Source organism: Alosa alosa, chromosome 6 (assembly GCF_017589495.1).
Source record: "Alosa alosa isolate M-15738 ecotype Scorff River chromosome 6, AALO_Geno_1.1, whole genome shotgun sequence".
NCBI classification, from domain to species: Eukaryota; Metazoa; Chordata; class Actinopteri; order Clupeiformes; family Clupeidae; genus Alosa; species Alosa alosa.
The window spans coordinates 3,523,237-3,539,047 of record NC_063194.1 but is presented as its reverse complement, the minus strand read 5'-3'; the positions used below and the strand labels follow the sequence as shown (position 1 = coordinate 3,539,047).

General features: G+C 41.6%; 1 protein-coding gene across 2 annotated transcripts; it reads right to left on the bottom strand.

Annotated features, from left to right (window-relative positions):
- Positions 1-1,491: 1,491 nt before the first annotated feature.
- eif3g (eukaryotic translation initiation factor 3, subunit G) lies at positions 1,492-14,157 on the bottom strand. Of its 2 annotated transcripts, none has more exons than XM_048245803.1 (10): positions 14,070-14,157; positions 13,928-13,974; positions 13,227-13,315; positions 12,632-12,691; positions 11,448-11,552; positions 10,222-10,417; positions 4,648-4,758; positions 2,235-2,371; positions 1,979-2,085; positions 1,492-1,615 (listed from the first exon to the last, which is right to left on the bottom strand). In XM_048245803.1, exons 1-10 carry the CDS (start codon positions 14,090-14,092, stop codon positions 1,600-1,602), a joined length of 891 nt encoding a protein of 296 aa, XP_048101760.1. In that variant the 5' UTR covers positions 14,093-14,157; the 3' UTR covers positions 1,492-1,599. The 2 variants fall into 2 exon arrangements, with proteins under 2 accessions (XP_048101760.1, XP_048101759.1); XM_048245802.1 differs by having other exon boundaries at positions 4,648-4,755; positions 14,070-14,121.
- Between the last annotated feature and the right edge of the window lie 1,654 nt (positions 14,158-15,811).

The following is a 15,811-nucleotide window of genomic DNA, read 5'->3' as shown; positions in this document are numbered from 1 at the left end:
ATAATGGGGAGTAAAGGGGCAAATACAGAACTGTACACAGGTACTCAATGTAAAAGTGCACACTTGAGTAGGTACACTAACTTACCTGAAGTCTATTCGTAGTGCTAAGCCTCAGACTGGTGCAGAGAACAGTGGTGGTCAGTTTTCTCTAAGTGAGGTAAACTGATGTGATTGCATTTTGAATAGAAGTGTTTTCCCAATAATAGATTTCACTTTTTGAACAGTGTCTAATGTAAGAAATCGTATAGTGTTTTGCAACAGGAGTTTGCAATTCTGCGACACAATGTGCAAAGCAGCAAATTTGTTAACGCTATGGTTAGTGTTCAAGGTATGTATGCTACAATAAGTTTGAGGCTTTAGTCTAAGCATTGGGCAAAAACTAAACACTAAAAACAAATGCGTAGACATTTCTCCTACTTAAACTGAATGAAATAAAATGGCAAGTGTTTAAAGATTCAACTTAACTTTAAATTACTGAACTAATATTTAGTTGCATAAGCATTGTTTTTGATAACTGCTGCATATTTATTGCAATCAATTTGGCAAACTGAACAGGTATTTTCTACCCAGGATGAACAAAGTATCCACATACCGTCTTCACGGATCCTGTGTTTAACAATGGTGTAGGCCCTATATTGTATACCAGGGATCAATACATCAAAATACTTAATGTTGACATGCTGAAGAGAATGACCCTGAAATGTCACATCTGGTTGGCAATGCTTTGAGTAAAACCTAAAACATTCACTTCCTGTTGGGTGTGACAAGTGGTTCCAACATGTAAAACTCCCACTCCAGATGCGTGCATTTGACACACGCACACCCCATTTGAATGCATTGTTGGATTACGAAATGTCAAGGGTTGAGGACCTGTAGGTGTTCGGGTCAGTCATAGCTGCTTGCAGTTGATTTGTAATTGAATGTGATATTTCCATCACATTTGAAATATGGAAATAAATGCAATCAAAGATGTTTGCACTTTATTCACTTTTTGAACACAACTGTATAGGCAGTAAAATTGTGCTAATCAGTTTTCTACTTCTGTTCCTTTGGTGGACCATGATGCACTATAGTCATCTGTGTAGGGCCATGATGGGGAATTAGTAAAAAAAATAAAGTAACATACCAGTGTGTAATTTCTATGTTCTCTCAATCCTGAAAATGACTATTGGTCTTTGACTTAAACTGCAAACAAAATCAGCACCAACAAAACATGGCACCTACTGCGGTTGTTTCGTCTCCTTCATGTTATTTTTAGGGTGACCTCAAAGTCTCATTTCAATGTCCGGGATGCAACTTCCTCACATAACTTTTTCAATTCCTCAATTTGTATCTCTTGCAGAATCGCTTCACAGTGATATCACCACCATATAGTCCTCAGTTTCCTTGAAGCTTATCAAAAGACCATATAAAACATGAGAAAATGTATCCAGCAAGTCCTTCTAAAAGAAATAAAGGACTGCTGGAAGTCAAAATTAATTGTAGACATTCTTTACATTTATTTTAATTCCTTTTATTAAGATACACACATCTGGTTGGGAGAATAGCTGAAATCATCCTCCTGGAATTTTCTCTGATCCGTTTTTAGATTGTTCACCCTCAGTTGTTTGAAGGTCTGTGGAAAGGAAGAAAAGGACTGTAAACACTGTCCCATAATGCTCCTTTACATTTACATGCATTCATTTAGCAGACGCTTTTTATCCAAACCGACTTACATACAGGGCTCCCTACTATATAATGAAGGGTACAATATGCCACTATATACAGGGCTCCCACTAAGTGAAATGTAAAATTCCATGACTTTCCCTGACAAAAATAAAAAACTGAATTTCCATGACCTACTATATAATGAAGGGTACAACATACCAACCAAAAATTTCAGGCTATTGCATGCAAGCCCAGCTCCTTAACCACTACGCTACCAGCGCACCATTACCTCCGAGACAGATCAATGACACAATCAGACAGTACTACTTACTTGGCCCATTCAACGTTGAGGATGAGATGGTCGTATCCGAATCCAGATACACCTGCAATGGCCCTGGCTGCATCCTCACGGCGATGGAAGCTGATGAAGGCGAAGCCCTGCAAACAAGAAGTCAAGTTGATGATAGATTAGTTCACAACTCCTACCCCAGAGCATAACAAAAGAAAGGAGATGAAGTGAAGACTGAGTCCCACACAATCAAACAAACAAAAAAACAAACAAACAAACGGCGATTAGCGCCACCCACTTTAGATTGTCCCGTGTTCTTGTCCTTGGCCAGGTAGATTCTGGAAATGGAGCCGAAGGGCCTGAAGAGCTCCTGCAAGTCCGTCTCCCTGGTGTCCTCAGACAGATTGGTCACACGGATGGTGGCATTATCATCAGCTGTGGGGAAGGGGAGAGAAAGAGAGATTCAACAAACAATCCCATCATTCAGCCTATCTGTTCCAACGTCTGTTAGGGTGAAGTAGTAAGTGATATTACATCCCCTTGGGGTAGAGCACAGGTAAGACAGAAGGGTAGAGCACAGGTAAGACAGAAGGGTAGAGCACAGGTAAGACAGAAGGGTAGAGCACAGGTAAGACAGAAGGGAAGACTCCTAAGTCATCTGACCACAGAATGAGAAGCGATAGAACGGACATTCCTGTTGCCAACGATACAATTTCTTGAGTCTAACCCAACAAGAAATGAAAATGAATTGATGCGCGAGCTGATGATTTGTTCATGTTTGACATTAGTCATTTCGTAAAATAATGTGTGTGCTAAATAGCATCTATAGTAATAAATGACTTAGAGCAGGGGTTCTCAAACTTTTTCAAGCTGGGCCCCCCCTAAGTGGGTCAGCTGAACTTGGAGCCCCCCCCTACCTACACACTTGTCCCAGCACAGTCCAGCATCTCTGACAAATGAGTCAAGAACATGAAAAATTGCTTCCCCAGTTGCACGGGTTTGAAGAGGACGACAAAACAGAACATTCTCTTCAATCCCCTGGCCTTTCACAAACCTTACATAGGTGAGCATCTGAGCCTGCCCAGCAATATCTGTTGACTCATCTAATTGCAATGCATAATATGGACTTTAATTATATAATATGGAGTTTAATATGGGTTATTAATTGCTCTTGGACATCGCTGGCCAGATCAGAAATTCTCCATGCTACTGGATCATTTGACAATGAGATGGCACTCAGTTTGGAGGCAGCGCTTTCACCCAGCATGATTTTACACGTCTTGAGCCGCAGGCAAAATCAGTGTTTCGGCGATAGTGTGTGGTTTCCCAAGTTTTGCAATTCTTTGGGAAACCACATACGAAGCTTCGAGACACTGACTTCACACAGTGGTGTGTTGGACAATGGTGGCCTTTTGGAGATGGAGGGCATCGCGTTTTCTTTTAAAAAATCCACTGGTTTGTCTTTTATTTCAGAGTGCTTGGTCTCTAGATGTCTCTTTAATTTGCATGGTTTCATGCTGTCATTAGCTAGCACCTCCGCACAATTAACACACTGGACGTGGTTCTAATGTGCCAGTTACAGAAAAACCAAACTGCAAATAACTCTCGTCATATTTGCGGAGCTTAGCCTTTTTAGGAGCTGGTTTGGTTTATCTTTTTTTTGCAGTTGGTTTATCTTTTTTTTGCCGAAGGAGGAATTTGTCCATTCTGTTTTGATGAGGTGAATTCAAAATTAATAAAGTTCTAAATATTAACGTGTGTGTATTGTGTATGTTAATTTAATGAACAAATTACAGAGGCTATTCCTTGTTGTAATACTAGCTCGAAGACGATGGAATGAATGAATGAATGAATGAATGAATGCATGCATGCAAGCAGACAATCCAGGGACAAGCTTCGTTGAAATGAGTGGATCGGTAAGATATTGGATAAATGTGTGTTGAAATACGGTGTGGTTGAATCCTAAGAGTACGAATAGACAAGTATTAAATTAAGTACAGTAGGAAGGTAAAAGGTAAGGGTAGGCTACAAGCAGTAAGAAGGGAAAGAAGGCAAGCCAGAAAAATAGGCTAGCCTACTGCAGTTGCAGCGGCAAGAAAGGCACGCTTAGCAGGAAGAGAAAGAGGCAAATCTATTAAATTTGAAAGTAAAATTGAAAACAGAAATATGTCTTTACAAAGACAAAGCAATTTACTAAAATGGAACACTGAGATAGCCTTTAAAAAGGCTGTTGTGGTCAACTTGAAAACTGCCGAAATGAACGTGATCAAAGTAGGCTACCAGGCTACAACTTCATATGTTGCACAGTGGTGTGTTTCCGATGTCTGCACTTTCTTAAGTACGTGTGGTGTCCGCGCCTTAAGGTAATCGTTGACATTTCAAATGAATTGTAGTTTCTAATTGGTTGGCGTGAAACTGAATGTGTTTGTGATTTGTTGGTGCAGCTGTAGCCCACCCCCTTCCGTATTTTTTATTTTTTTTTTAGCCCCATGAGCAGCCAGTGACTGGTCCGTGACACGCCCCCCTTGGGGTGTGTTCGCGCCGCCCCAGTTTGAGAACCACTGCCTTAGAGGTCCCAAGTGAAGTCAAGTTCTGTTCATGGAAAAATTGCATCAGCTTACACATCCATTCTACTCCTGCAATTCTATGCACCAGCTATGCAGAAGCACGGCTACTCCTCAATTCTATGCGCTGCAGTTCTGGACACGTACCTCTGCGGTTGGGCTGCATGGACTCTCCTCTGCGCGTGCCTCCGTCCCTCAGGCTGGGGGGAACATACTTGCCTGTCTTGCTCTGCGCCGGCTGGGCAGGCTCTGGCTCTGCTAGAGGGCAAACATACAAAAAACAAGGTGTGAAAACCACAAGAGACATACAGTAAAGGGGTAACAGAAATGGGGGAAGTGGGTTGGGGTGCTAGGCAGCCATTTCACACCAATCTAGGACCCTCTGAAGAGAGATTTAAATAAACACTAGAACAGGGGTCGAAATGAACTTTTTGGCCTACTAGCCAAAGTGGCTGGTAGATGAAAATTACCGGCCAGACATATTTTTTACCGGCAGAAACTAAACAATGCATTTCTTAACTATTCAAGTTCACAAGTTCCACTGCAAGTTCCATTCAAATGAACGGGCCTTCCCAATATTCATAGGTCCAATAATTTTGTAGCCTATAATCAGACAGTGTTGAAGCGGAGCAAACGAATTACGTTGCTCTATCTTGGTCAGTAATCAAGGATCTTTGCTATAATGACTAGGGCTGGGACGGTTTGGATTTTTTCTTACTGCGGTTGAAAAGCAAGAAATGACTGCGATTTTGCGATATACCATTTTAAATTCTGTTTCATCTTTCATGGAGTAAACATGTATGGCCTTTCTGGCCAAATATCACAGCTTTCAAGTCTAACGTCTTTGTGTAAATCGTGTTTGAACAGAGAGATTAGAAAAGTGTTACGATTGTGCTGGTTCTCCCCTACATTCTCTTTGTGAATGTCTTTTTGTGAATGTACCACAGTTAAACTTTCGTTTAAAAGCATAATTACGTCAGAAGCGCCACTTTAAGCTTGTCCGTGTTGTCGTTTTCGGGTCAAATGGCCTTTTGAATGGGAATCGTAGGGGCACTACTATTTTGATACATGATCTCGTCAAAATCTCTATTTTTAAAACGCTAAGAAGACTCAACACCAGTGTTGCCACAGTTACCTTGAAAAAAGTAATCTGATTACGGATTACTCCTTTAAAAAGTAACTTAGTTACTTTACTGATTACTTGATTTTAAAAGTAACTAAGTTAGATTACAAGTTACTTTATTAGTTACTTTCAGCAGCTGCCAACAACACCCCCACCACCTCAACATAAAAATGATAACCGGTTTTGCCAATACTCACTATACTGAAAGTGCATTTTAACAGTAATGTCAGCAATGTATAGCAGACATCCCATAACCTACAGTACTTAGATACTGAAATTCAGATGTTTGTTCAATAATGTCTAAGTACACCAAATAAGGAAGGCCTATTGATAGAAATTGTTATAGTAAAATATGTAGATTTGTTTGTAGATTTTTTTTCTTCATGTAGCCTTGGCAACTAGCCATCATGTATAGGCCTGAGTAATATGCAAATGAAATTACACTTGTTAAACTCACCTCAACAAGTCTTTTGCAATCATTTAACCCACCGTGAGCAATGCTAAAGTCGCTGTTACAAACAGTGCAGTGTGCAAGACTATCATTATATTTTAATCTTATGAGACAATTGGGTATACTTTTGTGTCTGATGTGAAATGGGTCTTAAATCTTCCTTTTTGAGGGGCACTGACGCTGCCATGACGCTCCTGTTCCTAGATGCACTGACTGAACTGATTAATTAAGTTTATGAGAAAAGAGATATTTAAGCACACTGAAAACTGATTGGTTGATTCAGCAAAAACAGACCAGGATGCTCTCTGTCTTGGATGCGCTTCAGGCACAAACGCACCGCTCCTCTCTCTCTCCCTCTCCCTCTCTGTTGTGTGCGCGTTAAACTCATATGCACACGCGATTTGAAGTCCGGTCTGGCTTGCGTGCTCTTGTTCGCTCTAGGTACCAGGAGATTTTATGTAATTTGCGGGCGTCAGGAAGGCGCTATCAATATGTGGGAGACTTGGGATGTCTAGCTAGACAGCACTTTGTCGCCAGCACAGTATGTACAATGTACCTTAAAGGAGAATTCCGGTGTGATATTGACCTAAAGTGTATTGAAACATGATACCGAGTGTGAACGTATGTCTCATAGCCCATCTCGGCTTGTCCCCTGCACTCCAAAATCTGGGCTTAGTTAGCCCGATGCTACCAATAGCTTTTTTCAATAGTGGTGCTTTCGCATCGGGCTAGCCATGCAAATAAATCACTGTTTTACACCCATTTCACGAGGCTCAATGTATCTCCACACTTCATTGGTAGACTTCCGAGGGCCCTGACATTTAAAACGAGACATTGAGAACTTTGATAAAGCACTGGTAGTTTACTTACAAGACGATTTATACACAGTATCTTCCCGAAGTTTAGCGTTTGCAGCCATCTTGAATTTAGTCTAATTGCAATCCATGCATTCAGTGGAAATGCATGGATTCCAGTTTCTTCCAGTAGCAGCATCAGTATGCATCATTTTTTGTTGCCATGGCCGCCCGGCGTTCGGACCTTCTTTTTGGTTGCTCCGCCTAACTTGTGCTTATATTTACTCTTTTACCTTTTATTAACCCCTAATTTTTTTGCACTTTTCCACTGCACTGATTACATTATGATGGCGTTACACTCCGAAACATCGAAATGAATTGCCTTTTTGTTTCGGGATGTTTTAATTGGCGATTCTACCTGGCCGACTGAGATTCTCGAGATGCATCAGGGGAACCATGGAGGCGCATCGCAGAAGGAAAAAACACAGAGGAAAGCGAGGCGGGGCCCGTAACAGATTGAGGAATAGAGCTCATAGGCCTCCACTGCCTAGCATTCTCCTAGCCAATGTCCAGTCTCTTGTGAACAAGATGGATGAACTAAGAGCGAGGATACAGTTTCAAAGAGACATCAGGGACTAACATTCTATGCTTTACTGAGACATGGCTAACTGAACTTGTACCGGACAGTGCCATCACTCCGGTGGAGTTTTTCTCTGCTGCTCGCTCTGACAGGACTGAGGAATCTGGAAAATCGAAGGTGGCGGTGTTTGCATCATGGCCTTAACAGCAAGTGGTGTGATCCTAGAAATGTCACCGTTCTCTCAAAGTCCTGCTCGCCTCATCTAGAACATCTAGCGATCGTCTGTCGACCCTTCTACCTGCCCCATGAGTTTACTTCGGTAATATTCAATGCTGTCTACATTCCTCCACAAGCAAACACAGATGCTGCCGTTTCAGAATTGCAAGAAGTGTTAAATAGACAACAACACACGCACCCTGAAGCTGCGCTTATTATGGCCGGTGATTTCAATCAAGTACATCTGAACCGGTCCATGCCTGAATTTATTCAACACATTCACTTCCCTGCGTGGTGACAACACACTGGATCACTGCTACACACAGTTCAAGAACAGTTAAAAGCGAAGTCTCTACCAGCTTTGGGAAAATCAGATCATGCAGCTGTTTTCCTACTGCCTATGTACAAACAGAGAAGTCGGACGGACCCCCAGTGGCGAAGGAGGTCAAGCTGGACTGACGAATCGGAAGCCAGGCTACAGGGCGCCCTTAGCAACGTTGACTGGGAGATGTTCAAGACGAACTCTGCTTACATCAATGAGTTTACGGAAGTATCATTGAGTTACATCAATATGCTAACTGATTCCATCATCCCAACTGTAAAGATCGAAGCTTCCTAACCAGAAGCCATGGGTGGATAGAGAAGTGAGAACGGCATTAAAGACACGCACCATGACTTATAACGTTGGGCTTATTTCAGGGGATATGACGGATTACAAAGCAGCATCTTATAGTTTACATTAGAGCTATTAAAGATGCTAAGCGGCGCTATAGAGACAGAGTTGAAGCTGATTTCTTGGAGGGTGATCCAGCACGAGTGTGGAAAGGACTCTGAACCATCACTGGCTTTGAAAGAAAGTCCCCTCTTATGATGAATGTGAGTAAAGCCCTCCCTGATGAACTTAATGCTTTTTATGCTCGCTTTGACATGAAAAACACAGACTATATTGGACTAGCTGCAGCATGTGAAGCAAATGAGGATGCACCTTTCTGTGTCTCTGAGGTCGATGTGAGCAATGCCTTTAGGAGGGTTAATTGTAGAAAAGCTACTGGACCGGATGGAATTTCTAACAGGGTTTTGAAATCCTGCGCTGCTCAGTTAGCTCCTGTGTTCACTTATATCTTTAACACATCATTGGCTCAAGAGACAGTTCCTACTTGCCTCAAGCAGTCTGTTATTGTTCCAGTACCGAAAAACAAAAGTCCATCATGTCTGAATGACTACCGCCCAGTAGCCCTGACGTCTACAGTGATGAAGTGTTTTGAGAAGCTTGTGAAAAACATTATCTGCTCATCCCTCCCTGCCTCCTTCGACCCCCTCAAATTTGCTTACAGAGCCAACAGGTCTACAGAGGATGCCATCTCAAACCTTATGCACACCACCTTAACTCACCTGGAGGAGGGGAATGGGAATTATGTGAGGATGCTGTTCATTGACTTCAGCATTCAACACGATAGTACCCCTCACCTTGTACATGTCATAACAGACGGGATAATAAATTGCATAGGCTACGGTTTATATTGCGTCGCTTTACATAATGTTAGTTGCATTGATTAAAAACTGTAACAATAATAGTAGCCTACATCGGGTGGCATAGAAGGCTCTGTTCAAGTCATAGGTGACACCCAAAATGAATGACCTCCCCTGACAAGAGTTTGCGATAGTAAGAAATTGTCTACATTGATGCACGGAAAGAACACAGCCTACGCTTCTTCTGTCATCACTCACATACATCATACATACAGTACTCTGCTTGCAATAGTAAGTCCCTGCCCCCCCCCCCCAATACACAGCACATTGTCTCATGAGGAAGCTTCCCCAACACACATATTGCACACTGCCCTCTCCCCACATACACAGCACACTATCCCATCTCCCCTGTCATCCACCCAACACACACACCAAGACCCCTGGCAGTTTGGTTAGCCCCTTGAGCCGTGGATCTGCCCAAGGTTTCTTCCTTGGTAAGGGAGTTTTTCCTTGCCCCTGTTGCTCTTGGGTGCTCCTTGTTGGTGCCCCCCACCCAATCCCAATCCTCCCCACCTTTTTATGCAGCCCTTGCCACTTAATCTACTAAACCCCTCTTCTACTGCACTTTTTACCCGCCCCCATTAATGCACAAATAGGCTGACACCAGACATAATTTCACTGCATTTCTTACTTCCAGTAACTATATGCATGTGACAATAAACTTCCTTGTATCCTTGTATCTTGTATTTCCACCGAATTATTTTTGGAATCTGATCCCTTATCATACCTGTTCATTCTTACTCGTTGCTCGACTTATCGTGACTAAATTCAATATGGCTGCAGACGCTAAACTTCGTGAAGATACTGTCTGTATAAATCTAAGTAACGCGTTACTGGCATCACTGCTCAACACAACATGAAACTTGTCTCTACACATGAACTCGAGCATTGAGAACATTGTTTGTGTACACATAGTTTACTAAAAAGAAAGGTTTTGGACAACTCACTCCTTGACTGGCAAGAGAGCAGAAAAACCAAGCGAGTTGTTCAAAAGCAAATTTACAAATGTGTGTCAATGGAAACGCACCGCTTCCTGCAGCCTTCTCCTTCTCTCCTGTGGACAGACCCAGCTGTTCGGCCAGCTCCTTCTGCATGGGGCCCAGGGTGTCCTTGTACGGACAGCGGGTGGTCCAATGGTCACCCTTGCAGATTCGGCAGGACACAATCTTCTGTCCCTTCAGCTTGTTCATGGGGTCCTCATCCTGGTCTTGAGCATTCAGATCCTGTAGTAGGTAGCAAAACAAGACAAGAGTTACAGACACGTGCTACAGACTGGCTCAATCAGTCGGCAAATGCAGTGGTTCCAATACTTCACTGGGGCGTCATGAAGACTGTGTAGGTGTGTCACAGCAAACATAATCATCACTTTTTATTATTTAAAAAATAAAATACTGTTCTACTGTATTTCTGATTATTGAGAGAGAGAACTAAGTGTCTGTCGGTCACACACACACACACCTATCAATTTCAACTTATTCCATTTCTTACATTTTTACATTCTAACATTTTTTCTACCTTCAGGCGATACACGAGGCAACTTTTTGGGCAATGTTGCCGAGCGACACTTTGCCAATGAGATTGGGCAACGTAATTTCTATCTGAACGATTTGGATTCTTATGGGCAACATTTTGAGATCATCCAATCAGAGCTATGCTAGCAATGAATCCCATGACCATCTATGAGCTTCTGACAGTTCATGTTTGAAATAGACTTTCCAAAATTCCATGATATTCCAGAAATTCCATGACCTGTGGGAACCCTGGCTTTCTAGTGAGTGAGTTTAGAACTACTACATTTTTTTTTTTTTGTTCAGTGGCAATAAAGTTACTTTGTAATTGTACATTTCAGGAACTCACACCTTTTAAACACAAGTACTGTAGCTGTTTTTCAGCATGTGTGAAAAAGCTAAATCAAGCTGCCTGCAACAATGTTGGCACATTTACAGCCAGAGAGCTAATGAAAGCCCATTTAATCTGTCCTGTATCGGCCTGTCCAACCAGTGGAAGAGGAGCACTGAGGCCATAGTAACATCTCAGAGCTAATGAGTTAACTACAGCACATAAAACATTAGGGAAAAATCCTTGGGGCATAGATAGAGAATGGTTAACAGAAATAACTGACCAATCAATACACTGCAATTACAGCAACAACTACTACTGTGTGAAGGTCAATTACAGATAAACTCAGGGCACACACACACACACTTCACATCAGCTGAAAGTATCCTTCTTCAGTATGTGAATTCTCCTTACCTCTTTGCTGGAGATGAAGGTCATAAAGACATCGTCGCTGACTGTTGTGGTGGCCACGTTGGGACCAGGGGCGTCAAACTCAGAGTTGCCAAACTTTTTCCAGTTCTGTAAACAGAAGTTCACCAACGGCAAGAACACAGCATTAACGTTATGAGATGCTCTTTACAAACATGTGCTTTGTGATTTTTATTTTATTTTAAGTATATTGTTTGGGCTTCGCTGCATGGTATGGCATCTTTGGTGACGTTAAAAAAATGTGTTAGCCTATCGGGAGATTTGAAGACAAAAGAAAATTAAAGGAAGTCTAGGCATACTAGGTGGAGGTATTTGCGTTGCATAGGCTACTGCGATAAAGACATAGGCTACCGGTATAAGGCCGTCTCGTTCAATTGGAGGAGAGGATTTCCTTTAGTTGCCCCAATTAACGTTGATGCTGCATATGATCAGTGACAGAAGGACCGCAGTTTCAATGACACTTGCAGTTAATTTCAAGACTTAAATTTTCAAGAAGTTTCATCAATGGTTGGACTAGAATTCTATTTCAATAGGCTATGCTTGATTGAGCCTCTGATGTTAATGTGCGCTGTGTGTGACTTCTTGCGTGCATGCACGCTCATCTGATGATTCTGTAGACAATTAAGAATTCCATGACAGTTGTTTAATAGGCTAAAGACAGGCTATCCACAAACATTGGATAGCCTGAACATTTCATCACTAGCACTGAAATAACTGAGGAATCATCTGCTTGGGTTCGGACATAAAAATGAAAATGCCTGTCGGGTTAGGACACGGGTTCAGACAGAAATATGCGGCCCGTACTGCACTCTAGTCCCCATGGGTGTGGAGACCCTATTGTGTGTACAATCAGTGCTACTGTTTGCGCCACAGCTCCCTGTGCTTTGTGATTTTACTTGAGTGCCGCACACAGCTCTTTCTAGGTTTAGTTAAGGCCTCAATGACACTGTTGTCAGATTCGTCCAGGAAACTTAAAATTATACATATGGTTTGATCAATCATATGATTGCTTCATATGTAGGCACACCAGAGAACAGAAAGAGATGACTGGCACTACACCATCTAGGTACAAATATGTTTACAAATGTGTTTGTGAACATGTGGTGCGGTGCTGCCGCTTGTGCCACCGCCCCCTCTGCTTTGATATTTTACTCGGGTAAAACCCTTACCTTCCTCCGGGCCACAGCTTTAGAGGCCTTCCTATTCTCGATCTTGAACGTGCGAACAATCTAGGCGAAAAGAAAGAAAACAATCTAGTTGTTATCTAGTCAGACCATACTGAGCACACGGACTAAAAATCCTATTCCAAGAACCCATTCTGTAAGACATTAATGCTCTAAACTCACATAATTATGTAAGGGATAATGTATAGAACCGTAGAGCCGTATGATAAATCAGTTTATTCTATACAAAATATTGGGAAGATTAGACTTTATGAAACTCAATGTCACACCACCTCTTGTGCAGGCCATAGTTCTTTCCGAACTGGACTATTGCAATGCACTGTAAGCTGGCCTACCTGCTTGTGTAGTGAGACCATGAGATTATTTTAAATGTAGCGGGACACCTAGTCTTTCATCAGTCAAAGAAGACACATGTGACTAAGAGTTAACACTTTACAATACGTTTACAATAAGTTGTTCGTGCATGTAATACAGCAAAGACAGGCGCCATACAACGTATGCTAGCTTTGCAACAGAGGCCAGTTGTTCGTGCTTGCCATATTGAAGCTGGGCACATTATCGAGAATAACAGCCGAATTACCTTAAACTTCTTGCCATCTTCATCAATCTTGTATTCTGTGACCGTTTTTATATTTCCTTTGACGGTCTCTTTTGGTGATGGAAGAGTACCTATAAACAGACAGCAACACCGTATAGTTGAATACTCTAAATCGAACATTAATGACTAATTTTACTAGCTATCTAACGTTAATGAAAGTGTCCTCAGTCCACCAACTGTTACACTAATGTCGATTTAGTAAACTAACGTTACATTCAATAAGGTCATGTTTGATTAAGACTTAAGGTGCGACCTAAACATTCAGATTAAAGCCTAAAGGTAGAATTGTATTACATTACACGTATGCATATAAATACAGTGTGTTAAATATTTACTTTGTTTCATTCCACAACATTCTTGACATAAGCGACCACTTTAGCCGGCTAGGCATTCACATGCAAACCTAGCTTAGGTTAGCTTTATTCAGACAGACAAGACACTTCAACATATTTAAAGATCTTTACCTGCTCTACACAGCTAAGGAAGTACATATTCGCAACACATTTAGCACACATGGAGTATTCATTTAAATTATTTGTTGATTTTTTTTAAAGACAGGTGGATACGTGGATAACCATGATGCTTTTTGGCCTAATTTCCTCTGCGCACTAGAACTAGCATTCTCTTTAAGCTAACGTTACTGTTAGCTAGCCAGCTAACGTTACATAGCATGGATAACATACCCTCATCTCCTTCCTCTTCTACTTGGTCAGCCCAACTTGGCTTCGAACTGTAAAGAATACATGCTTGTTAAGTATTTCATCCAACATGGAGGCTATCATTCAAATGTCATATATATATCGTTAATCTTCGAGTTTAACTTACTCGTCAAATTCAATCGAAGGCATCTTCGGCGCTCGTTTTGGGCAAAGGCTGGCTTAAAGCACATGAGTAACGAAAAAAGAGTAAGCCGGCTATGAGGTTATAGCGACATCAACAGGACTGGCGGGGGAAGAGGTAGCCAAAAGGCCTAGTTGACGCTTCAAGCCAGTCTCGGACAACCGTTTTAAAATAATTTGTATTTGTATGAACAGACTAGTACAATGTTAATTGGTTTCTTACCAACACACAATAAACATCCATAGGCCTACATATGAATACATATGAATACAAAACAAAAGAGTAAAGCACAGCTGTAATAAAAGAATGTCACACTCATTAAACATCTCTAGGCCCATGCAAAACTTAGACTAGTCGACAGTGATCATTTTACAATTTGTATTATTATTATTATTATTTAACTTACATTCGTTCATTTAGCAGTCACTTTCCAAAGTTCTAAACTTAAGTTATCTTAACACATTTGAAGTCAAAAGGACATGATACTAGGTAACAAATAAGAGTGGTGCTTGTCTGAAATAGGGTCTTGTTAGCTCTTTATTGACAATGAGAATGCCTATTATGCAGTTTTAACCTATGAGTAGCCTATGCCCTACATAAACAGAGGCCTAGTACACTCTTAAAACGGATGTGTTAAAAATAACACAAACTGTGTTGTCCCTATCTGAACTGTTACAAAAACACAAGCGTTTTAAGAATGTAACCATTTGATCTCACACTGGATTCAATGATACCAGAAAAAAAGTGAATAGCCTACAGTTGGCTAAGACTCATTCGATTCAGTACTCTCCCCACAACAGGCCACCCTGATGCTGTCAAACACTGCCATGTAGAGTATAGGGTGTATGCACATGTTCAGTGTCACTAAACCTTTGCTCACTTGATATAAGGAGTAAACCAAACAATCTACTTTTTCGTGGATCCTATTGTACGAGAAAATCATTTGTAGAATATGGTAGGGAACAAAAGAAATCAGGTACAGCACAAGGACGGAGACCACCATTAGTGCTACCTTTCTCTTCTCCAACAATGTTATATTTGAATTTTTGTAAATTACCCAAATCAAACTGACATATGATGAAAAAGTCACTAGTAAAGGGACCATGCATCCCATCACGGCTAAAAACAGTTTGTATTTGAAGTGGGATTTCTTAAGCTTATCGTTGCAGCAGGACACGCAGTTGAATTTTCCGTGGTGATTCGAAGTACAGGTGTCCGCGAACACCGCGATCGGAGAGGAGATTGCAATCACTGCCACCCAGACCAGGACACCAGCAATTTTGGCATGTTTTGGTCGCACATAGCTGCGCGTGAAGAAAGGATGAACGATAGCCACCCATCTGTTCACGCTAATACACATGATGAAGAAGATGCTTCCGTACAGGTTGCACGTGAAAAGGAAGCGTTCCATTTTGCAGATGGCAGCACCGAAGGGCCAATCCCTCTTGCGGGCGTAGTAAACGATTAGAAGAGGCAGTGTGAGGACGTAGAGAACATCGCTGATAACCAGGTTAAAGGAGAACACCACTCCGGTATGCCAGTTTTTCCTCTCTTTGATGAGGAGCAGACATAGCGCAAACAAATTCCCCACCAGCGCCACGAAAAATTCTATTCCAAATAATGGGGGCAAGAGCTTAACTTGGAAACTAGTGCAGTTTTCACTGTTATTGCTTTCCATTGCTCACCTGTAATCATAAAGTAGAGTAAGTTTTCCTGCAGGAAATTAC

Excerpts from the sequence above, each read along its gene's own strand:
- eif3g (XM_048245803.1), bottom strand. The coding sequence starts at position 14,092 with ATGCCTTCGATTGAATTTGACGA. Across the intron at positions 13,975-14,069 it reads CCTTCGATTGAATTTGACGA|TTCGAAGCCAAGTTGGGCTG; the intron begins GTAAGTTAAACT and ends TATTCTTTACAG. Across the intron at positions 13,316-13,927 it reads AGAAGAGGAAGGAGATGAGG|GTACTCTTCCATCACCAAAA; the intron begins GTATGTTATCCA and ends GTCTGTTTATAG.